Genomic DNA, 25,884 nt, shown 5'->3' with positions numbered 1-25,884 from the left:
TTTGCACTGATATGTATTAAGAGTGCCTGCACAGTCTGTTAACACAGCTGGTGTGGAGACATTAACCTCCAGCTGAAGGGTGGTAACAGCCAGGAAAGCACGTCTTTTAAAACCCTTCAGAGGCCTGACAATTATCTGTTTGTGTGCCAGGCTCCATCTTGAAAAATGACAGGTAGCCTTGACCATGAGGATCACAAATTCTATTACTGACTGTAATTTATTTAAGTGAAAGCTCTAATGGGACATTGGAAATGAGCTTTGGGTGAAAATGAGAGATGTATTAATAATTTCTGACATAATGAAGTACATGTACAGATGTGCTTATTTGGTCCTCTGCAAAAAAAAATTTCAGACTGGGAATTGTTACCAAGATATTTACACAAGAAACAGTACAAACTACAGAAGATATTTTAATGGCATGTGAAATTGTTTCTTCTACATACACAACTATAATAACTTTAAATCATCCTAGAAGGAAATTGATTTGCACTTGAATTTTAACAGACCCGATCTTATTCTGTTTAATTACAAAGAAAAATACTATTAGTACCATTCAGTTTGAAATGCTTACCTTCACCTGACATAGTTGATTTTGCTGCTGGTGATGCTACTCTTTTCAAACTAGCAGGACTTTCTGAGGAACCAGAATCCATGCTTTAGAAGAAAACAATGGTTATTCCAGAAATTAAATATATTTAGAAAAACTATTATCATATTTAAATCTAAAAAAAAAATATTAATTGCATATGCATCCATAAGCAATTCTCTACCATTTAAAAGAAGACACAGTAAATGTGCACCTTAAAGCTTTGAAGTACAACGGCCAATCACAGTTACATTTAGGTAACTGCCTTAAATACACCAGTTTCTGCACCTGCTCTTCTCCCTCAAAAAAAAAAAAAAGTCTCTGAAATCATTCTTATTTGTATTTCTAATGTTAACGTTCCCTCCACATTACACAGAAACAGATTTTGATAATTTCATCCTCCAAGAATAATGATAAAAGATTAAGTTTTGAGGTACACCATTTTATTATGGGGAAAGAGAAGCTATGATTTACACAGCTGTAATTCATTTTTTCGTTACAAGCCACATAAAATTAAGATTGTTCATTAAGCTTTAGATCTTTTGTTGGCGATGCATGACCCAAGGAGAACTGAGGTCAGTTTTCTTATTCCTCACATGAATTTCCAGGGCTGGAAGTAAAAACTCCCCAGGATTGAGTGATATAAAAAAAAGCATTTTTACAGAGTAGATTCTGAAGTTTAAAATTTAAGTGAGCAATTGTTCGTATTTATTTAACTATCACAGTATAGAAGTAAAGTATGGCAAAGGCAAATAAAATACCTGGTTGACTTCCTAATGGGGCCTGAAATAAGCTTCACATATGACTTAGGAAACCATCCCTTTTGTCCTTGAACCTCTCCAAACCACCACATATCTTGCTGCTCCAAAACTGTGATGATATCGTTTTTGTTGAAATTAAGGTGGTTGTCTTTTTTTGCTCTCCAAGGATATAAAGCCTGTGCTTGAAGCCCCTCCACTTTTTCACCCTAATGGAATTTAAAAAAAAAAAAAAAAAGAAAAAGAGAAGCCAGTCATACACCATAACCTTTAATAAAGAAAGTTGCTTAAGGAATTATATTCTTATGCTGTTTATATAGCAACAAAATACTCAGACTCTCCCTCAGCTGTATAAAGCCAAGCAAGACAATTAAACTTACAAAGTAGTATCAGAAACATTTACATTCCTCCTACATTTCTAGCAGTTAACACATAATCAATACCATGCAAAGTTATCAGAGGTCTTGCTTAACAAGTTAAATAAAGTTTTACAACTAAGATACACATATAATAAACTTTCATGAAGCTATTTTGGCAGGATTTAAAGTAAACTTTATGGAAAATGATCCTTTGCTCCAAGTTATTCATTGTACATGCCAACTTTTTTATGGTCTCAGATACCAAGATATTTAGCATTTTTCAGAACATACTAGCTTACAAGAACAGTATGTTGTTCAGCTGAGGAAAAATAAATGCCTTAACAGATGGATGGAATTCATTAGATGTGCAGCTTTGCCATTGCTATTCCACTTAACTACATAATCCACTTTGGAGTGAAGGTTATTGTCATGTGATTCAGGAAAGCCCCAGCGAACTGACCCACAACTGGCATCCCTCCAAAACATTAAGACTGGTCCACCAAAGTTTAAAAAATCCAGCAGAGGAGCAGAAAAGTAACAGCTTCACATTAAATTCTGCCATGGGTTTTGCAAATGGATGTACACTACCTGTTCATCAAACTGAAACAGTTTACCCATCTCAGGGTACTCTCTTAACACACAGTTGGTGTCCATACTTCGTTTTCTAAACCTTTGTGCTGGGTCAGAATACTTTTCATGAATATAGGTGCTCACCTGACCCAAGACAGGAGAGGGAGATGAACCTGTAACAGTGGCAGGAGTGAAGGCCGATCGCTGCCGCAGCTGCCCTGCGCTGGGAACAGTCAAAGAGGGCTGAGCTGCCCAGGCATCCCAGTTATCAGTCTCTGGTTTCTCACTAGTGTTTGCTGGCCATCTAAAAAAAAATATAGTGACATAAGACATGCAGGAAGATTGTGAAGAAAAAAATCGCCACATTCTAGGCTACTCTCTTTTAATTGAATGTTCAATGAGCATCATAACTCTCAGGTGGAAGCAGTGCAATCAAACATAAGCTAACAATACATTAATCTCAAAAAGGCAATTTCTAAATACAGTTGCTTGTCCTTGCTACTTAAGGCCAGCTGATCCTGTAATTTCATTTCATTTCTTAAGTGTGCCTCAATATAACTGAAGTTAAGTAGTGCAGCATATTAAACACACTGGGAAGAGGCAATATAAGAGAAAAAAAATCATAATTCTCTTCAAAAATCAGTTTGAAATCTTCAAACCTGCACATCACTGACCTCTCACATCCCTTTCCCTTATACAATATTTTACTGCTTCTCAATTAAAATCCTTACCTTTTTTCTTTTGCTTAGAATTATTTTCTACTGACTTCTTTCAACTCTTCAGAGTTTTGTGCAACCTCTTACCCTTTATGTTATCTCTTATGCTTTAAAATGCCTACTAGATCTCATAATCCACATCTCTACCTCCAAATACCCTGTTAAATGAACAAAATCCCCTGAAATCTAGGAATGTAAATGAAGCACTTATCTTAAAACCTCAAGTTTTCCTTGCGCTATTAATTTGAGTAATCTACTGTTTTCCACCTAGATTGTAGCAACATCCAAAAACATCCCTAACTCCTATATCATGTCAAGTACAGTATTATTAATATAAATGCTCACTTTGTATTGAAACTTAATATTAATTGTTATGAAAAGCATGAAAGCATGCATTATCCACTTAGGGTAGAAACAGCTTTGTCAAAAGTATGACTTATTCAAAACAAAAAAACCAATAATATGTGCCAGACATCTCCTGGAAGCTCAAGATTTAGTCTTACCCTCCCCCTCCTGAAAAAGGACTGTTTCTGGTAAAACAGAAAAAGTTTAAATAACTGGAATTGCTTCTGTGACCTATTTGATGAAAATGTTGAAATAGAACTCATTATGTACAGTAATATTGCAGTAAAATATTTATATTTTAAATTTATAAATATGTATTACATGACCAAAGATAAGATAATTACTTATCCAACAACTTTTACATAAGTTTGATTAATACTGCAGAGAGCATTAAGTTGAGTTAACAAGACATCTAGGGAAGGCCATATGTTCTATTTGCATCAGTCTTACTAATGTTTTTGATAAGGAATTGATAAATCATCTTTTCATGTTTACTCCGTTATAATTTTTTGCATAATCCAAGTTGAAAAGCTTCAGTGAGGACTGGTGTCAACAAATTTAAGAGAAAGAAGATTGGGATTTCCACCGTGTCACCACCACCACTTAGGAATGTCTCTTATTTGTGATGTGTCGTTCTGCTTTGTTCAGGACATGGTTAAATTTCCACAGGGCTGCAATTTTAATAGTTTACTATGGAAAAAAATTAGTATTTTACTTCAGAAAAGCTATTTGGTCCTGATACTTTGTGTTAATCGCCATCACAGTCAAATCAATTAAAAAGGACTCCACCATACTTAAGCTGATAAACACTACTCAAACGCACGTTGAACTGAAGTCTGCCCAATTATTGGCAGTTGTGCTACACTCTGTAGAAGCCGGAGTTGCCACTGATGTAGCAGTTTCATGCACGGAAACTTTAGGTGCAGCAGCAGCCTCAACTGCTGGCTTTACAGAAGCTGGAACTTCATTTTCAGGTATTTTCTCTGCATAGTTTGCAGGAAACCATCCAGTTTTCCCCTTCAATTCTCCACCAAGCCACCCTGGTTCTCCAGTCTGACTTTCATCCACCTGTAGATGCATTAATTTAGAAAGTTAAGAAACATAACACACAAACGGAATTTTTACTTAAAACAATCCATTTCATCCACAGTAATTAACTTTCTCTAGTTAGACAGACATGACACCTTCATTACAAATACCAGTTCCATCTAGGTAGAATTTAGTTGTTGTTATTTACCTCTGAAGGATTATGTTGACATCTATGCCTTCTATCTATGGTGTATTAATAGATAAGGGAAGATTTTGCAATGCAATACTGCTTTGCAATTATCTATTTTTTCCCCCCAAGCCAAAAAAAAAAAGATTTCTTGGTGATAAAACAACAAAGGTTTATTTCAGTCCTAATATGTAAGCCTAGGGTGGGTTTTTAAACAGTTGCTTGAAAGTCTGTCATAGTACAGCAGACTTGGGAGAAGTGACTTCTAGAGAAATCCCTTAAATATTGATATGTCTGGTTTACCTAACACAAAATGCAGTTTTTAACAAGTTTTCCTGGATTTTTTTCTCTTGCAGAAAATAAAAAACCCATAGCATACAAAAAAAAAAAATGCCCATCAAACAATTCCAAACAAGTCCACAGATTTGCTAGTGTATTTATACAAAACAATTCCATGCTAAGTTTTCATATGTAAATCAGCAGCCCTCTCTTCTTTCCCTTCACTCTGATATCTTTGCCAAGTCCTAAAGGACAGGATGAAACAGGGATGTTTTCGCAGCTGTACTTGAATTCCTACTTAGTGATCATTATAATTGCATTAAGCTATGATTTTGCAAATTTCACACTTTCCTGTTAAATTTTCTGAAACATTTGTTCTCCATGCTCTACCGACAGATTACTGTCTTAATCTGCAATTCCAACAAAAGAGAACAGTTTGAATTCTGTGAGCTGCAGGTAACCACATTCAGCAAGAAGAAACATAATTCACTACTGCTATCTCTGGTGAATGGATGTGGTGGCTAAATACCTCCAAGGCAACGTCAGATGCAGACACTTTTTAGAAGAAAAAAGGCAATAACTGTATTCAGTAAGAATTTTGGTACATTTGGTGTTCTAGCAATGTAATGTCTTTGATAGGTTGAAAGAATCTCAAGTTTTCAAGCAAACGTTACGTATTAATAGGATTGGTACCTTTGACATGTAAATAACACCTACTTCGTATGACAGTCTGCCTTGTGTAGCTGCAGATTCCCCACCAATGGTCAAGTCAGCAGTAAAACCAGCCCAGTAATGAAAAGTCAGATGACCAAACCTACAGTGGCTGGCCATTGGCAATAATTTCTCTCATCTGTTTAGGCCAGTAGCAATCAGCATTTCAAAATATATGAGAGTTTGAAATGACAGTGTAACTCAAGAGTTGACTGTGCCAGATAACAATACAAGAGTCAGAGATGCTTAAATTTGTACTTCTAAATCACCTGACACTATTTCCTAAAAATACACTCTCAGTGTGAGGGATCTGTTAATAACAGAATGCTTCATGAGCTAAAAATTAAAAAAAAAAGCATTCTTTTCAGTCAGAAGAGTTTTCAGTATATGACATTATACAAAAATAGCATTTGTAGCGTCTTGAGCTAGATGCATCTAAAGTTGGAAACACACCTGCAAATTCACTCTGCTGATTTTAACAAAATACAACCCCATCAGGAAAAATAGGAGGCAAAAAAACCCGTGCAGTGGTGCAAACTAGTTGCTCTGGATTTAAAGGTGGGACCAGACATTTGCCTAGAAGTGCCTGAAACCAAAGCAGCAAAGCTGCTGTGGCTCTGCTTGTCCCAGGAGTACTAACATGAGCTGCTGACAGATTGCATCGCTTTAGGCCAGTTATTGACTCTTTGACTGCCTCCTATTGTAATTTGCATCCCACACCCCTCTATTGGTGCAAAACAATCCATTACTCCTGCTTTTTGTTGGGTTCATCTTCTGTCTCAGTCCCGACAAACTCAAAGCAAACCCAGAAATAAATGGACTACACGCTTGACCGGTTCAATGTGGTTTTACTGCAGTGCAGAGCAGAATTTCTACTGCAGCACTGACTAGGATTGTTAAAGCAGTAGCATGAGTGATGGAAGGTCACAGCAGAGGGTGAATCTTGGGAGAGGGAGGGAGAAATGGATTACCAGCACCTGATGGCAAGTTAAAAAATCTAAACAATAATAAGTCTCATCATTTCTACTCTCATTCAGTTGGTCAGGTAGTAACCAGAATCACTAACATACAAAAGAATCAGGACTGAAAAGACAAAAATCTTGATGTGCTGATGTTCTAAAAAGGGCATCTTTGAAATTAATCACAGCCATACAGAAACAACTGCAATTTTTCAGAAAGAAATGTTTTATACAAGCAGAGAAAACAGAACTTACCAAAGAGTTTTAAAAACAACTGAAACAATGTCTCTTTATAAGACAGTTTTAAGTTAAAATAATTTATAAAATAGCCTATTAGGATAGTCAAAGTTATACTTATTCAATCCAATTAAATTTTCCATGTATACTCATGAAAAGCCACTCTGAGGGATAATTTTAACTCTGTAATTCATACAAAGTTTGGTTTCTCTGTCATTCACATGCAATGTAATTTGCATCTGTTTTTGTAGTACAGTACTGGAACTTGAAATAAATTCCTTTGAACTTTTAAAAAATCTTTTGTTCTAATTTCCTTATGTTTTTACACCCACCACCTCCAAGTCTCTACAACAAATTAACCCAGATTATTTTTTTCCAAAAAATGTACATCTGAATAGGGAATTATACTGTGTGCAGTTTGTTTTACTTATTTATTCAACCGTACTTTACAGCCACAGCTTACAGCAACTTAGCTCCTGCGACTGAACACAAGTGACAGGAGTAACAACAATACAACTCTTAGCAGCAAAAACAATAGGTCGAGTTAGTGTCTCTGTCACCAGAAGGGCTGACTTTGCTGTGGCCTACTCCACTCTGACCTGGTTTATGTATCACCAGCAGTGCATGCACACAAAAAGGGAAGCCCTGGTTGTAGATATTCACTGTACCTACAAAGCCAAATCCTAATACTCTCACAAAAACCAGACAAAGCCATTGTCTGGTTTGTTTGTTCATCTATCTATCTATCTATCTATCTATCTATCTATCTATCTATCTATCTATCTATCTATCTATCTATCTATCTATCATGACCGTTTTTATTCTATTCCACTTGCAGGCTTTTGATCTAGATATTTTGACACTACTGGAATTCCTGTTGTAAAGTTGCATATAAGTTCTCCAGGCCAGAAGCCATATGCTGAGTACACCTACACAGGATCTAACGCAACAAGGCTGTCTATGTGTCTAATACAAAGAACATTAATTCTAAATCTCACAATCAATAAGTAACAAAGCCAATGACAAACTATAATTATGAAAAAGTTTTAGACTTGGAAGCTTCTTTATGAACTTCCTGTTTGGCTTAGGTTCTCCTGCCATTAGAGCCACTGCCATTCAAGAATTCAATAATTCACCTATATTGAATTATGCATATTTATATAAGCTGTATTATATAAAATATTACAAGCAATTATAGAATCCATTCATTTACTTAAAGCTGGAGCATAACAGCAGCAAATGCCAACAGGACTTGCTTTGTAAGAGAGCTACCCAAATGAAAAGAATTCCATATATTGTATACATATATTCAGACACATAATAGAAACTTAACTTCTTGAACAGACAGAGCCCTGAAAGAGGCATGGCTTTCTTTAATGCAGGATATTTGTTCCCAGACAAAAGCTTGGTTAAATCATAGTTAGGATTATAAACCAATCTCGTTTACAGTGAAAGAAATTTAAAGTACATAGAAAGGTAAGAAGCAGAGAAAACAGATACCCAGGTTAAAATATAAAAATCCTGTAAGTAAAAAGTGGAAGAATTTTTAAAAATACACCTCTCATCCCCCATACTCTCTAAACTATTACACAAGATATATCAGTCCTACAGATGACTAACATGTACTGGAAAGTCAGGCAAAAGAAAGCCCTTCATTTGCAAATTTGCAAATACTTTTACTTTCAGAATAAACCCTCATCCTTCTTCCTTGTTTCCACCAAGACAGTTCTCAAGATTCATGCACAGTGTAAAAGTGCATTACACTGTCATAAAAACTATTTACAAGCTATACATGTATTAAAGCCACAAGTCATTCTGACATAATTAATTCTGCAGTCCTATTTACATCCAGGATTTAGTCAATAGATTTACCCTTCACTTGGACTCTTTGCTCATGGTGGTTACAGTTTGGGTGGTATCTTCTGCACAACTGTATGATTACAGGACATGATGGCACAAGCCTCACACACCAAGCTATTCATAAATGTTAAAGTGATGAAGTGTTAAATTTGCCTATATTAGAAGGCAGTTATTCTAAGCAATAGCTCCTCTGATGCTCACAGGAAACTCTTAACTGTATAGTTCAGCTTAACTACAGAGTTGCATTTATGTCATAAATTAGACACACTTTAACATGTACGCTTGTAAATTATTATTTTCCAAAAAATGTAAGTGACTCCAATCTTTTAGAACCACTGGACATGACAAACACTTAAGGACAGAGAAGAGTCTAAGATTCCAAATGCCCATTATCAAAAGTTCTTGTCCATTGCACTTAAATTACTTTTGACAATACTAGACAATTGGTAGTCTGTTATTTTTACCCTAGGTGAATTTAAAAACAAGTAAACTATACGGTAACAAAATCTGTATTTATGAAAATTAATAAATTGCACAGACTTCCTAACAGTCATACAGCACACTTACCCATTCCCTTTTAACCTCCATCAGGAAAGCAATGATTTAAAGCAAGGCACAATTATAACATATTTCATGAAAGTGTCTTTCTTGTATTAATTTTTCTAAGAGTAGCCCATTTAAGCAATTACTACGGAGCAGGAGATAAATCCCACAAGAATCAGTCATCAGGTTTAATTATTGTCAAAAGTAAGTTAAATAAAGGAAATTAAGAGTAGTTACTCTAGTTTTATAGAGTAAATTTAAATAAAGTCCAGAGATAACATACAGGAAGACTGAGATAACCTCGAAGTCTCTATCTAAAATGTGTGAAGTGCTCCTTAAAATCATATACTAGTGGCAAAAATGTTATTTCCCTGCAAGTCTACCTTCTTCAAGAAAAAAAACAGTTTACTTCTATGCCTAGGCTATGATCTATTTTCCAAGAAGCAAGACACAGCATTTTTCAATAGCTTTTCTGTATCCTCTTTCATTTAACAGTTGACTGACCAATACTATTTCTTGATGTAGAATAACAACACATTGCACTGTTATTCAGAGTGGCACTGGGCCCCTTCCTGAGTCATGTCATGAAGACTTCAGTATGACACAGCTGAATCAGTTAAAAAAAAAGCAAGCAAACCAAAAAGGCTGAGAAATGAAGGCTCATCTCCCCAGAAAACATACTTTTAAAAAAAGTTATCACTACAACTTACAAGAGTCTACAAAGTGGTTTTTTTTTCCAAAATCCACTCTTGGTAAACTGTGGCAAAATTATAGAATCACAGACTTTTGGTTTGGGTTGCGTTGGAAGGGACCTGAAAGACCATCTAGTTCCAACCCCCCTGCAATAGCTTTTAAAATCTGTTTTGTTGGGTACAACTCTATCATGAATAATGCTTTCTCACAGTGAACAAGGTATAATTTAATAGTTACACTAGGAACTTTAATTATAGAGAGACATATGCACGTTAATATAATACTAGTGATTTGTTAATATTAATACATATATTTTAAAACTGCAGTTATTAATGACAGAGCTATAATTTTAGAGAGACAAATGCAAAATATTGCTCCAGAGTTCAGCACAACAGATACAACCTGATCCCATCCCCGTATCTCATCATCTACTTAATAAAAAGTAAAATATTCTGTATGAACACACCTGCAACAAAATCCTTAAGTTTTGAAGTTTCCATTTTTTAGAAAGGACATTTTATCTACTGTATATCCTCTTTAAAGTAAATGTACAACTATCTCACAAAAGACTTAAGATTTTTTTTTTAAACCCAAAGAGTAAAATTATCATACAAACAATTCCAAGTTACAATTGTACTAGATCATTATGTCAAAAACTGTCAAAAAGTTGTAAAAAAAGTTCCAGTGTTACTGAAGAAGTGTCACTACCATACAAAGACTACAATAATGTTTATGTGATCATGACAGAAGGGTAACCATCTTGTAGTTTAGAGTAATTGTTTCATACAGTATTACCCTGGACATCACATGCTCTCAATAAAGCAAATTTTCCAAGTTATTTCATAATTTCATACTGCTCTTGTACTGTTCTTATAAAATGTAAATTTTGTATTAGAGATACACTTTATTTATCAAAGCCAGTTTTTGATTCCACAAATTTTAGCCACTCTACCTACATACCTTGGAGGACAAGAAACCTCTCACTGAGATAACTTCTGTATAGGAACCTTTTCAAACACATTGACAGACACACACAGCTCAGGATTCTAATACCGATATGATCAACTCATAGATTATGCATAAACTTTACACTTAAAATTAACTGTAAGAAGCTACCCATTATTCTAACAGGTTTACTATGTCATAGCACATCATTTTGCTATTCACTCAAATATTTTTCTCAAGACTGCAAAAAATCTTGCCCTTTACAATTTCAATCACACAAGTGGAAAAGCTTAAGCAATTTTTTCAAGTAATTTCACAATGACTTCTTACCATGACTATGTCGCCAGGCTGAATAGTGATTTCATCGTGGCTTCTTGATTCAAAAGGATACAGTGCTCTATAATACACTATTTTTACATCCTCCTGAGAGGAAATGGTTAGAGGAGCTTTTTCTGAGCAAATGAAAAAAAAACACAGACAGAAATAAAATAAAATCAAAACACATTCTTTTTAAGTATTTCAAAAATGAGGTGAAAGTGGAGAGAAAAGTTAACAAACCTTACTTTGTCTGCAGGAAGTATATTTCCCCCCCTTTAACACAAGGGGAAATAAGAAAATGAATTCTTTAACACACAATTTTCTTACTACATTCTCATCTTAACATCAGGTATAATACTATTATATTTTAACTTTTATGATATATACAATTATTGTCAGAGAAATGAGCATGCAATTATGATGCAACACACTATGACTTCTCAAATGTTTCAGTGAATTTGTAGGTTAGATTTGACCAACCACTGGTTCAATTTGAACAGTGATGTCCTTGCATACATTAATGCTATTCACAAATACTTTCAGAGCCTGCTTGCATAGTATCATAGACTCATACAACGTCTTGGGTTGGAAGGGACCTCTAAAGGTCATCTAGTCCAACCCCCTTACAATAAGCAGGAACATCTCACACTACAATCTCACACACTGCTCAGAGCCCTACCAAGTCCAACCTTGAATGCCTCCAGGGATGGAGCCCCCACCACCTCTCTAGGCAACCTGTTCCAGTGATCCACCACCTTCATATAGAAGAACTTTCTCCTAATGTCCAACCTAAATCTACCCTTCTCTAGGTTAAACCATTACCCCTTGTCCGATCATTACATGCCCTTTGCCAGCCTTCTTATAGACCCCTTTCAGGCACTGGAATGTCGGTATGAGGTCCTCTCAGAGTCTTCTCTTCTTCAGGCTGAACAACCCCAACTCCCTCAGCCTGTCTTCACAAGAGAGGTGCTCCAGACCTCTGATCATTTTCTTTATCCACTGAACAGTCCACCCATCTAACCCATATCTCTTCAGCTTAGAGAGAAGGATATCGTACAGATGATATCCATAGGTCTTCCCTTGTCCACTGATGCAATCACTCCATTGTAGAAAGCCACTAGGTTGGTCAGGCAGGATTTGCACCTAGTAAAGCCATGCTGGCTGTCCTGAATCACCTTGCTGTCCTCCATGTGCTTTAGCATGTCTTCGAGGAGGATCTGCTCCATGATCCTCCCAGGCACAGAGGTGAGGCTGACAGGTCAGTAGTTCCCAGGGTCCTCCTTTCTACTCTTTTAAAAAATGGGCATCATGTTTCCTTTCTTCCAGTCACTAGGGACTTCACATGACTGCCATGGCTTTTCAAATACCAGGGAGAGTGGCTTGGCAACTACATCAGCCAGTTCCTTCAGCACACTAGACAGACAGCAAAATTGACCAAAGTATTCCATTCCATACATCTATGTAAGCTTGGTATAATGTCAGGGATCACGCACATCAAGCCCCTGCCTGTTTCTTCTTCCCTTCTCTTCCATCCATGGCCACCATCCAGGGAGAACTCTGTCTATCCATCACCACGGATCCCCAGGCTCATGCATTCCTGACCTTCATAACTGTCCCCTCAGCTCCTGTCTGCTCTTCAGCTCTCTCCAGTAGCTCTGGGACATTTGAGAACTGATCACAGCTCAGGAGATGCTCTGGCAGTTGCTGGGGGAGGCAACTGGGTTTTGCACATTCCTGAACACATTTGTATATAACTGTACTTAATTTTTTTTTGTTAGTATTTCATTAAAGCTGTCTAGTTTTCAATCTGGAAACCTCTCTCATTATTCTCTCTCTCCTTTCCCTACCTGGGTGGGAGGGGATCCAGGGCATTGTTGTCACTGGTTTAATTGCCAGTCCTGAGTCAAATCATGACACACACCAAAATAAGAATTGCAAAGAAAAGTACAGCAATAATTTTTTACATAAACCCATCAAAGTCTTACAACAACTTACAGCTGAGATTCTCTCTTCAGTTAGCACTGTGAGTCTCACCACCTGTGCTTTACACTGTGCTAAACATCAGACTTCTAGGAAGATCAGTGAAGCCTAAAAGAACAACTTTTGGAGTCTCAAGCTCAATCCTTACGTTATTTACTTTAATAAGATTAGCAATCCAATCTTGAAACATAATACTCTTCTGTATTAAATGGAAATTCAAATCAGAAAGAATTGTTCAAGAGGCATTTGCAGCAGCATTTCTTGATTTTTTTTCCCCTACCTGCATTTGACCAAGGAGCCTGGATAGCTGGCTTGATTGACTCTTGCTGTGGTTGGAAAAGCTTACTCAGTTTCTCTTGCATTTCCTGCTTCCCCTTATCCTCACTCTCCTTCTTCTTGGTTACTTCTTCCCTTTTTTGCTTTTCATCTTCCGGTATTTTTTTTTGCCACTGAAGTTCCTCTTCTGGTTGTGCTCGATCAAGCCGCTGTTTATCCCGTTCCTGGATTCGCCTGTTGGACAATTAAGGTGTTTTTTTTAAGGCAGTCAAACAAAAGACCATAAAAGTCAGTTGTCCTTGTGTGTGAACTATAGCATAAAGTATACTCTTTACAGCTTTTGCATACCCTGTAAGAGCTGTTAATTTTATTTTGCTGAGTTATCAACTACTCCACAGCATCTTCTTACACAATGACTCCTAAAGGGCAAAGGAGAAATATTCAGAAAGATTCACTGTGAATCCATATGTACTCATAAAAAAAGAGCTATAACGCTCAGACAAGTGAGAGAACACTATTTCATGTAACCTACTACTGAGTGCAGGCTTCCATTACCTTGAGTTACATTGCCTTTGCATTTGAAAAACTCCCTTTGATATATATATATATATTTTTTTTTTTTTTTTTTAACTCACATATCAATTCCATACCTTTGCAATATGATTCCACAGAACTCTACAAGAAGTACAGAACAACCTGAGCATACTGAAATTATAAACTAGCTATGTTTTGGAGCTGAATGTAAGATGGTAAAAAACATTCAGTATTTTTCTCATCAGTTTTTCAGAGATTTGTAAATGCTAAAGGTTACCTCGATTATTTATGCTGTGATCTCTTCTCTACAATGACATGAAAAAACCTGTGTTTTTCTAATTATTGTATTAAACTTTACACAGGTTGGACTTGGTAGGGCTCTGAGCAGTGTGTGAGATTGTAGTGTGAGATGTTCCTGCTTATTGTAAGGGGGTTGGACTAGATGACCTTTAGAGGTCCCTTCCAACCCAAGACATTGTATGAGTCTATGATTCTGCGATTCTATATCAGTTTTGCAAGTTACCATTTTTATTTACCCCACAATTCCTTTTTATTTAATCTAGGCCTGTAGCTACAGCTGTTCCCTACAGCTATCACCAGACATTTTCTATTATGAATTGTTACCCTAACATTTCCCCTGAAACTAAATTAGCAGCAAATTATACACTTCAATTTTCATCTTCTCAGCACTGAGTTCAGCTCTAAAATGCAGGAAGAAGTCAGGAATATCGATCAAACAAATTGGTTCTGCTTATTTTCTCAAAGCCACAAACATCTCTAGGTAAGACCACAAAATAAAAAAAGGGTCATGATCAGAAAATATGGCAGTCCTGAACCTCTTGTTGAGGGGCAAGGAGTAAGAATATCTGCAAGCTTCATATAGCAGTTTTGCAGAACTATTCAGAAAATTTCACATTCACAACTGCCAAAGCCAACAAGTCCTTCCCCCTTGACAGAGGACAACACAAAGAAAGAAAAAATATTCTCTGCTAGAAACAATTTTCACCAGCAAAGATGTCTGTAAATGCATATTAACAGATGCACAGTGCACTTTATTTTCTTCCATGTTCAATTCAACTTCCAATATCTTCTTCATACTTAGAAAATTAGTGACAAATACATGACAACAGGCTGGCCATTACAGACTCAGCCTACTATATAGATCATATTTTGTAGAAGGGCAACATGAATTACTGGCCAAACACTAGGTGGAAAAAAAATGTAATTCCTTAAGGGGAAAAATTCACTTTCCAAACAGAAGGTTGGCACCAGAGGGCAAAAATCTCATCTCTATCAGTGTAAGTTTTGAGTCAATAAGAATATTTTCTGAGAGATGTCAAGGTACCCAGAATCTGTTTAAGCTGGCAGCTATTATCTTAGAAGCTCAAACATTTTTTTGGTTTTCAATTATATTGCTGGATTCAATGACATTGCTGATAACATTTCAATATTCCACCTCAGCATACAATGAGTAAAGGTTAAGACATCAGCGTGAAGGATATCACTCCTCCTCAATTAAATACTTTACGGCCTTCAATGAAAAGTCAGGTAAGTTAATAAATTCACTGTTCTGACAACCTCCTATTTTAACTGCTGAATTTGTCTTTTGTATGTTCATTTGCAAAGCAGTCAGAGCTGATTACTCAGCAGTTTTGTTACAACAGTGAAGCTGCACCACATAGGCATAGAATCTCCAGATTTCTTTTGACTCGAGTCATGTCTTACCTGGTGAGTTTACTCAGATGGGCTTTAAATGGGAGAGTGAGATTTTTAATTATGTTTCTAGTACAGTACTTAAATCTTGCCACACATAAAACCAAGTTTGCTCTAACTGCTGGAGCAAGAACAGCAGATGAATATATATCTTGAAGGGGTTCCATGGAAGCTGTAGAATTTTGTGATTGTTATGGAAGGTAGTATCATGAGTTGAGGACAAGGAAGGGAATAAGAAGAGACAAGAGAAACTAAAGAAATGGAAGACTAGGTGAGAGTGCAATGGGTTGGGCTTAGGAACAGAAAACACAACATTTGGGTTTTTTCCTTACTGCAAGACTCCTCATGTGTTAATTATTGGGGATTATGGCCTCTAATCTGGGATTTACCTATACTTGCTTTTACTCTTTTAATTTCCTTTTTCTCTCACTAATGCATTATATACCACTAAGGGAGTGCTTGTCCCTAACACCAAGAGGAAGTTCTATTTATTTAACTCAAATGTAGGGGGTTTCTTCCCTTTGGAACTGTGTATTACTCCTATAATCATACGAGTCTGCATGGAATAGCTTAAAATAATTAAGACTAATTAGCCATAAGAGTTCTCCAAAAAGACATCTACCTTCCCCAAATACAGATGTCTGAATCTTAGTTTGCTCAATTAAGTTCAGTGCATAATTACCAACAAAAAACTGTTAAGATAGTTCTCCGTATAAAGCGACTGTTGTTATCCATTAAGCCAAAGGTTAAAGTGCACATAATTACTACCTTAGAATATTCTGTCTTTGCTTTCACTAGAGCTATTAAAAAGCAATATACTTCTGTAATCATTATGGGGCAGTATCCAGCTTATGATTAGTAACCTTTTACATTATTAATTTTGGTGTCTGTTGTCTATTAGTAAGACTGGCAGATTGCTCATCATCAGGTATAGCAATTATGATTATTTAGAAGCTTGAATTTTGGGAAGAATGAAGCTGTGCATTACCAGTAACATCTGAATGCTCAACTAGCATGAACAGTCAGTCATGAAGTTTCCATGGCAGAAATTCTTCAACTTTAAAATCTGTTTTTTAAATTTCCATTTTTCTGGCAGGAAATAAGAGTGTTTTATTAAATATTCTGAAGTAGAATATTTTTAGTGTTCATACACTTCCAGTATCTCAGCAGCCTTCTTGTTTTCAACAATATATTTCCAAAGTAATTAATATCTTTAGTGTAGTCATGTCTTTGTGATACAAAGCTGTTTTCTTAGAAAGTTTGCTATTCCTGAAGTTGATCTTTAGGAGTTTTAAAGGGATAGGTCTTATGTAAATTATTTAAGAATTATCTAAACTTAATTTCCTTTCTATGTACAAGACTTCTGTTTGAAAATAGAATTTTCACTAAAACCTTGTTTTGCTTTTTCCTGAAATGCAAAAATTAACTTACTGACCAAGTAATAACACAGGCTATCAATTCACTTTAGGTCACAGTCCATGTTTTGCTATAACAAATAAGGCCTCTGTTCCCAGGCCTTTGTTTTTATTTATTGACCAACATCTGTCTACATTAAGAGCATAAAAATCCACAATTGCCTATGATTAAATCAAACAGCGACTGGTAAACAATGTCAGAATTTAATTGTTTGCTAGCCTATATGCCATTTATTTCACATAAATAGAAATACATGTAGAAAATAGATTTCCACGTGTGCAGCTGAAAAACATTAGCTCTGTATTTTATGACAGTAAAAAAGACAGAGCTAGTTAGTTACACTGTCATGAGGTGTAGAAGTAAACTACACATTTGAATAATACTGCTGAAATCTCTACCACTGACAGTTAAAAGTCAGTCAGATGTAGAAGCTCATCTCCATAGCACATTTCTCATTCAGGGATAAATTAAGAGATCACCTGAATTTTAAAAGGGATCATATGCACTGCAATGAAACTTGATCTAGGTCCTAAGTATTTTTGCCACTTGCTGATACATTATTTGAGACCAGATTATGCTTCTGGGAACAAAAAGTTTATTTAGCTTGTTTTCAAAATGCTTTGCACTCTAACACCTCTACAGAAAAGGTTTAAATTAGAGCAATTTGTTACCTTTGAGCTTCTTTTTGCTTTTCTATTTCTACTGTCTTCCTTTCTTGTTCCTTCTGCTTCAGCCTCTCAGCCTCCAAGTTCTTTTGCTTCTGTAGTTGCTGTTTGTTATGTATTTCCCTCAGCTCCTAGAGAAAAAAGGTAAAATACTTGTGTAAGCACATATGTGAATCATCATAACAAAATACATGGGGTCATTAGTAAAGTAACAAAACTTGCAAATGGTTGGATATCTCTGTTCAAACTTACAGTATTGCCAAGTGCACTGGTAGACATTTAAGGTAGACTTCAAAGGTCTATCAACTACTCACTGTTTTCCTATTTTTGATCCATATAACCTGAGATGTTAAAAGGTTAAAAAATAAGAAACACTTATTTTACTGGGATTTTCAAAAGTTGACAAAAGTTTGACAAAGCTTAATCTGAAAAGTCACTTATGTTTTATTTTGTTTGTTGGTTTGTTGAATTAATTTATTGACTTCCATACAAAAATCTGCCTTCTGTGCTATTCATAATAGCAAGTATTTCAGTTAATTGATTTTATTTTGAAATTAATGGTGATTTACTAAAGAATCCTCAGGATTGCTTTATATCTGGGAAATGGAATTCCTTAAGCAATGTCTTTTGAATGAATCATGGCACATAGAGTATTCATCCATATCAGTTTTCCTCTAATTAGCTGGAAAGACTGCCTGAAACATTCAGAATATAAGTAATCATTTTAAAATAATCTTTTCCTCAATATGTTTTCTGCACCAACTCCCATTAACAGAAATACAAATCTTATCCCAAATCTCTTTGCATAACCTAGAATTTTGCACCTGAACTCCTCGGTGTTACAAGAAAAAAAAGGGTAACTTTACCTATGACAACTGAAATTTTTTACTGAATATAGTTCACTTTAAAAAATTATGTTTTAATGACAATATAGTACAGACAAAAATATGGAGAAAAAGGTTGTACTAGGAATTTTTTTCTAAATTGGTGTCTTAGTAATGTCTGCTTTTATTGAAATACGCTATGACTTACATCATGCAGGTTTGTTAAGTTCCTGTATCCTTAAAAGCTTTATTTAGCTTGTTTCAGGGATTGCCATGTTTAATCTTGAAAGTATTTTCATAGTTTTTCAGAAATTCACAATCTACAAATTAGGCAGATGAAGACCTCCTGTAACTATCCTCATGCACTGACAGAAATGTATATATTTGTGCAAGAGTAAAAAAAAACAAACACAAAACAAACTCAAAACAAAAAAGTAAATATCAAGCAATTCAAAGAGACAAAATGACAAAGGTTTCAGTAAGTTAAAGTCACAACATTATTAGAAACTTCTTAGCTATAGTTTCATAAAAATTGAAAGTTAATACTTATTTTCAGGCTGCACTTGCATGGAATATAAAATTTTAGTTTGTGAAAGTAATACATGCATAAGTGCTGAATGACTGTGCATTGTGCACCAACAAATTTTAAGATGTCAGAATAACTGCATTACAAAGAGGAGTAGCACATGACCTCTGCGAGGGATTAAAAACACTTCTGATATACAGATGAAAGTTTAAAAAGAGTTAAGATGAAACTCATCCTACCTCTCAGTCTCATTTCGTTAATGATCCTCAATTTCAAATTCAATGAAAACTGAATTCAACATCATTACAGAGATAATCAGTTTCTTACACAAGTTTTAATTAAAACTCTGCTAATGCCATGAAACTCACTGAAATATGGAGATAATTTGGGTAATACCATACTTTATGACCATAATTACTTTCCATAGTCACATTGAAACTTAGTAGATAGTTATGATCTATAATGGATATTACAGATTGTAAAATAAACTACTCTTGCAAAATCACCAGAATTATTCAGGCAGGATATTGCTTTTCGGAATTTTTTTGACCCTTGAAAGCTCATGGTTATAAACATTTATGCATGGCTTTATTTTGGACTAAGAAAAAGGGCTACTTAAAAAGAAATACATTAGCAATATTGAACATAATGGGGTTTTAGCAGTTGGCTCATTAAGAACAATGAGAAAATAAAGGGATTGGGAGGTTGCAGTTGATCAGCTGCACCTGGAGCTAGAGGTGGCCCCTGAATGGACCATATATTTCTGAAGTGCTAACCAGAGCGAACAGCTATTTCCAATAACTCTATGTTATTAATTCAGATCCTTTAATGTGGTTATACTTCTAATATGTTGAGGTACAAGGGATTTTACCCTTGTTTCAAATCACCTTCTCTGAGGGAATCACAGTCCTTACATGATCTACATGATCACCTGAACCCTTATTTGTATCAAAATATATGTACACGTGCAAAGGACAAATACACAACCATAAGAATATTAGCATTAGGGTGACTGACAAGCAGTCACCTGAAAGGACATAGATTAGAAAATGGTATACCTGAAAGCAGTTTTCCACTGGGCCAACAGTATTACGAATTTTTGTAGACTTCAGAAATCCATAAAACTAAGTATCTATGAAGTTCTTGAAGCTCAAAATACTACTGTGAAGTATCAAGTACCTCGACTAGTATTCATTATTTTTAACTGGGTTTATTTTTATACTTTTTATTATTTTTAGCTGTTTCTCTTCTCTGAGTAAAGTGCCTGCTATCCAAAACACAGGTTTGGCTCCTATGTTTACTTAGGCTTCTGCACAGGCTTCTGTTCAGAAATCCTTGGTTGTTCTACTTGCTCTAGCTTTCCTTCCATTCATCCTGTAACTTAATTTTGTATGCCAAAAAGCTCAAGCTTCTGAGTCCTAGCCAGCAAGAACTCCTCTTGCTAATGAACAGAGAGGACTCTGATAGCCATGCACTTCTAATAAGGCAGCACTGAAGATAATCTGTCATTACTTGCAAAATTTTAAGCTATTTAGACAACCATGCTTTCCAGGTTTGTTTTTTCTTCTCTTTGTATCTTTATCCCAGCCTCTGGTGTATAAGCAGTAGAAAAGAAATAATCGCTAGGCAAAGAAAGAGGAACTCAAATTCTTGAAGAGTATGGAAGCTATCACAGTTAAACAAAACAAAAACCAAACAATAAACCTCAAAATCTTTAAGTGAGACAACCCAGATGCAAGTATCTGAGCTTAGTTTACTTTAAGAAGACGTGTAAACTAGAAAGAATGATTCAGTTCATCTATATCCACAGAATCAGGAGAAATCTACCTCTAATTTGGAATATTGGTATTTTCCCACCTTCAGAAAACTTCCTGAATTTGCAAATACATAAACACAATATACAACTTGCAAGACATCTGTGCACCAAACATTATTTGCTTCCACTAGATGTCCAAATACAAGGCTTGCCCAAAATTTATATTTTAATCATAGTTTAGACATGTAAGTTTATCTTACATGTATGATATATGTCACTTCCACTGCCAAGTAGAAAACTGTGAAAGTTGTAGCTATGAGCCATGCCTCCATGTCTGTCTGAAGGAGGTAGCCTCTCATACTGAGTACATACAGCAGGATCATGAACTGCTGCACCACAGCAGTTAAGTGCTGCTGCCAACTCTGGTCCTAATAATTACATTATTTTGTTTGCTTATTTTGTCATTTTATCTAAATGCGCAGCTAAGTTAGGATCTCAAGGGACATTTTTATAATTAAGTTTTCTACAAACATTTTAACACATTATTCCCTCCCAGCTAAACCTAAGTACTAGTTCAGTATCCTGTGAAGAGTTTTTTTCTGTGACATACCTGTAAGAGTTAAGAAAATCTAACCTAGTTTATACACCTTGCACCGGATGGAACATTTTTGAGATTTAAAAAATGCAATATACATCCTTTGTTGCATTAGCTAGGAGGAAATAAAGATTTGATCAGTATCTCATGTAACAAGATAGATGGCTCTGCCAAGTATCAGTGGGAGGATGAGGGAGAAAGAATCAGCACTTCCCACAGTGCTACAGGACACCAGTTGAACAAAACTATAGTAACACTTCAACAGTCAACAGAATGACACATTTGCCAGCTGAATATTCAGCACAGTCCTACACTCATCTTTTACAGACACAAGCAACTTAAAGCTGTACATTTACAAATCCTATATTGCAACTCCAAAGACATAACAATGCTTTGCTTGTTTCTAGTGTGCAGGACAAAGCACGTCGTACCTTAAAAGCAGAGAGAAACTGTACCCTTTCCACTTAATTCACAAACAGACTAACAAGTATAATTTTGAGATGTTACAATAGCCACATTTAGGTACCCACATAATACTGAATATGAATTAAAGTATGTTTTATACAGCAGAGTAATATTCACTATATACAGACAAGTCATATGGCTATGAAAACCTCAACATTAAGCCCAAATTTTGCCTTTTGACAGAAAGACAATAGAATTTAGGATACTTTGGAGATTACAACACATAGTTTCCATCAAATCTCCCTTGAGAAAAACCAGAGCATTTGATCCCAGAGAAAAGAACCCTACAGTTCTGTGCTCACTGAGGCTTTCCCACAGCAATGCTCTTCTACCCCATTCCCCAGCTCCCAAAGCACTTGCTTTGTCCTGAACAGAGAAAATTCCTCCTTTCGCCCCATATTATGGCTATGGGGGATTTGATAAAGGGAATGTATGGCCATCTCTCTGATACCTGGGTATCACAAGTTACAGTGCTGTGTAAGAATACTTAACATTAAAATGTTTTCTTGTTAAAAATTCTGAACTTCATGACCAAAATAGAAAATTAATTTAAAATCTTGCTGTTTCAGATAAGCAAAAGATGAAAAATAGCTAACTAGTACCTTACCCAGGTTGCAATTCAAGGCACACTCCTCATCTAGGCAGTAACGATTAGATAAAGAATCAAATTATAAACTCTTCTCTTTGGTTATATTTTAGTGCTAGGACCTCTTATGAAATACTAACTTAGTTAAACACTGCACACTCATCTGTTTACGGTAAAGTGAAGCACATAACTGGAGGAGGTTCATCACTCAGATTGAGATAGTTGTGTACTGCCTGAGTATGGCATGGAGACCTTTAGAAAGGAGTCTAAGTAGTTGACGCAGCCCAGGAGAACTGCCAGGCACTGCAGCATTGCATCTTCCATTGCCACTGACTGGAAGAAAGAAATGCTCAAATGTAAACAGGCATTCATATGCAAGACTTGTCCAGTGCACACTGACTAGACAGGGACTGACAACAACCGGAACATGACACAAAATGTAAAACATTTTTAAAGAACTTGGTTCTACTTGTTCACCTCTTTTTCCAGGCACTGAGAATAGCTTCTCAGCAAGATTAAATGTACTTCATAAGCACTAATTTAGTTGTCTTCTCCTGTGCAATAACACAGATAGGCTCTAAATACTTAACTCTTCTATGCTACAGGAAACTATTATTTGGTCTTTGGAGAAAAGAACTATATTAAGAATTATTTTTATTGCTTTATTTGACAGTGTGTAATGACTAATCTTTGAAAAATTTAAATTCACACTGAACCTAGAAGGAATTTGTAAATAGTAGCACTAAATTATATTATAAAGCAGAGAAAATAAACCAGTGCCTTGTTATATTTTACTAATAACTGTATCAATTTTAATTATTAGATTTCTACGCTAATATTTTTAATGAGCAATGGAAGTTAGAATCCTTCAAGATTAATTCAGGACAAAAAAGTTACCCAACTTTCAACCTTGTTACTCATTCAGTCGCTTACTCTACAGCCATATACAGCATGATCCACAAGACTATTATAATCTCTGATAAAATCCCTCCAATTTGATTTAAAAGGATATCTGACCAGCTGCAGGCTGCCAAACAAGTACTAACCCTTTCCTGAAACCATGTGGTTCTAGCTAAAGATATTCAGAGATACTTGAAACTACCTCTTTTTAAATATTAATAACATTCTATACTCCAGGAAGTTTTGGAAAAGGAACCAAATTCTATGAACATTCCTAACTCTTGAGATGTTAGCTTGAAACAAAAGTAACTGAAGTACTTGAGCTCCAAAGGACTAATGAGAAGAAATTTAAATCAGTTGTTCTGGAGGGATGACAAAAGATCCAGTGGAAAAAAAGGTTTCATTATTCTTCCTAGTCACTCATATATGCTATTATGACAGGAAGCTAAGAGGAGGTAATGTAACACTTTTTTAAAGTATTCATTTACTGCAGCACATAAAAACTGCAATATGGAGGCAAATGCAGTGCAATCCACTGTATACTATTATAGTGCAACCTAAAGTATATTAGAACATTAGGTAAACCTTAGGGTCTTCATCAATGAAAAGGCACATTAGATACTAGTTTAATAATTCGTTTTATCTTGTACTATCGTGTCATATTTCTGCATTCACTATCAGTAGATCAAGTGTAGCCTCTTTCAAGAGAGTGAATCAGAAATGGCGTTTTGCAAAATTTAAGGATATATTCACATAGGAGATAATGCAACCAATATTCACAACAAATAAGTAACACATATCAGCAATTATGGCAGAATGTTATAATTTAATGTTGCTGTCATCATCATGGTCTCTTAAGCATTTCAACAAAACTAGTTGGGCACATACCTTGTACTTGAGAGCAACAGTTTACGTATTTACAATTTTGGTTCGATTTTCTATTAAATTAAGGATTCTTACTAAGTAAAGACATGTATTACTATCTCTCCCTGTAGGAATTGAGTGCAAAATGCTCTATGATGGTATAGAGAGAGAGTATTTAGATATTTTTTTCCTGGGAGTTTGCAAACAGTACCACATCATTCTGCTTCTCATCCAGCACTAACTGCATTATAGAAGACTAGGCAAGCACCAGTGCCTCTCCATCAGTTGTTAGAGAACAAAAGCTGCACAAGACAGTGGCAATGATGGTGCTGCTGACCTGAGAGCCACCCCAAATTTTCATCTCAGTTAGGACACTGAAGCATAAAATAAAAGCAGATCATCATAAAGGAAGTCTATCAGTTTTAACCTACGAGATCATTTAGATTCAGCCTTGAATTTTAAAATTATTTATTTAATACAAATACATTTAAAAAATAAACATTACTGCATTTCCCATCTTAATATAAGCCTTTATTATATTAGGAGCTCAGATGTGGTGGACATTTTGATACACTATGTGAAAAGGTTTTACATTTAAGTTTGAATGTTATATAGTTGACTGATAATTATACAAATTGCAAGGTATTACAGCACCAAATGAGTCTGCTGTATTTAGGTATCCAGTTACTAATAAGTAAACAAGAAGTTATTCTGTTACCTGGGGAGGAAGCTATTAATTTGGCAGTTATTTATAAGCCACTGTCTACCTATTTTAAATGTAACAATCATTTTTCCAGTGGCAGTTCCTAAAAGTTGTCATTCGTTTTTGGTTGTTCAGGTAAAAGTATCTGAGAACTATTGCAGGTTTCTAAACTACTTTGTTTTGAGCAATATTATTACCTAAGAGATAGGTGTGTTCTGCCTTGGTTTAAGAACTGAACTTCCACTTCCACAAACCCTAATAAAATTATAAGTCTCAGGAAATTTTTCAGTCTTTGTGGATAAAGTCTCACAAGCAAGGTGTTCTAAGAGCCCTCTCCACAAGAACAACATCCATTAAACCACTACTGCATACACAGCACCTTCTTGCACCTGGGAAAAAACAACCCAGGAGCACAGCACAGACTGAGATGCACCTGGCTGGAGACTAGCTCTGTGGAAAGGGTCGTTGGGGTTCTGATGAACAACAAGCCCAATACCAGTGACCAGTGGGCTGAAGCAGCAGAGAAAGCCAACAGGATGCTGGGCTGCATCAACAAAGGTGTCACCAGCAGAGAGAAAGAAAACACCATCCCACTCTGCTCAGCACTTGTCAGACCACATGTGGAACACTGTGTTCAGTTCTGGTCCCTGCCACACACAAAAAAAGATGTGGACAGGCTGAAAAGGGTCCAGAGAAAGGCCACAAAGATGATCAAAGGCCTGGGAAGCCTGCCACACGAGGGAAGGCTGAGAGAGCTGGGTTTGTTCAGCATGAAGAAAAGGCTCAGAGGAGACCTTATTGCCACGTTCCAGTACTTAAAGGGTGGCACCAAGAAGATGGAGACTCCCTATTTACAAGGAGTCAGATGGATATGGGGTAATGGGTACAAGTTACTGCTGGGTAGATCCCCATTGGGTGCCAGAAGAAAGTTTGTCACTATGAGAACAGTCAGATATTGGAATAATCCCCCCAGGGAAGTGGTGGAT

At 35.9% G+C, this 25,884-nt stretch overlaps 1 protein-coding gene across 1 annotated transcript in view; it reads right to left on the bottom strand.

Annotated features, from left to right (window-relative positions):
- Positions 1-25,884, bottom strand: part of ITSN1 (intersectin 1) — a 142,088-nt gene that overhangs the window by 49,547 nt on the left and 66,657 nt on the right. Inside the window, exons 17-23 of the mRNA XM_051631369.1 lie at positions 17,686-17,810; positions 13,356-13,585; positions 11,108-11,229; positions 4,158-4,402; positions 2,418-2,577; positions 1,348-1,553; positions 572-654 (exon numbers count right to left, since the gene is read on the bottom strand). Of these exons, the coding sequence (XP_051487329.1) occupies positions 572-654; positions 1,348-1,553; positions 2,418-2,577; positions 4,158-4,402; positions 11,108-11,229; positions 13,356-13,585; positions 17,686-17,810 (1,171 nt within the window). The remainder of the gene's footprint in view (positions 1-571; positions 655-1,347; positions 1,554-2,417; positions 2,578-4,157; positions 4,403-11,107; positions 11,230-13,355; positions 13,586-17,685; positions 17,811-25,884) is intronic.

The sequence above is a fragment of the Apus apus genome, chromosome 1 (assembly GCF_020740795.1).
Source record: "Apus apus isolate bApuApu2 chromosome 1, bApuApu2.pri.cur, whole genome shotgun sequence".
NCBI classification, from domain to species: domain Eukaryota; kingdom Metazoa; phylum Chordata; class Aves; order Apodiformes; family Apodidae; genus Apus; species Apus apus.
Note: the sequence above shows the minus strand (reverse complement) of the source record. Positions and strands in the feature narration are given on the sequence as shown.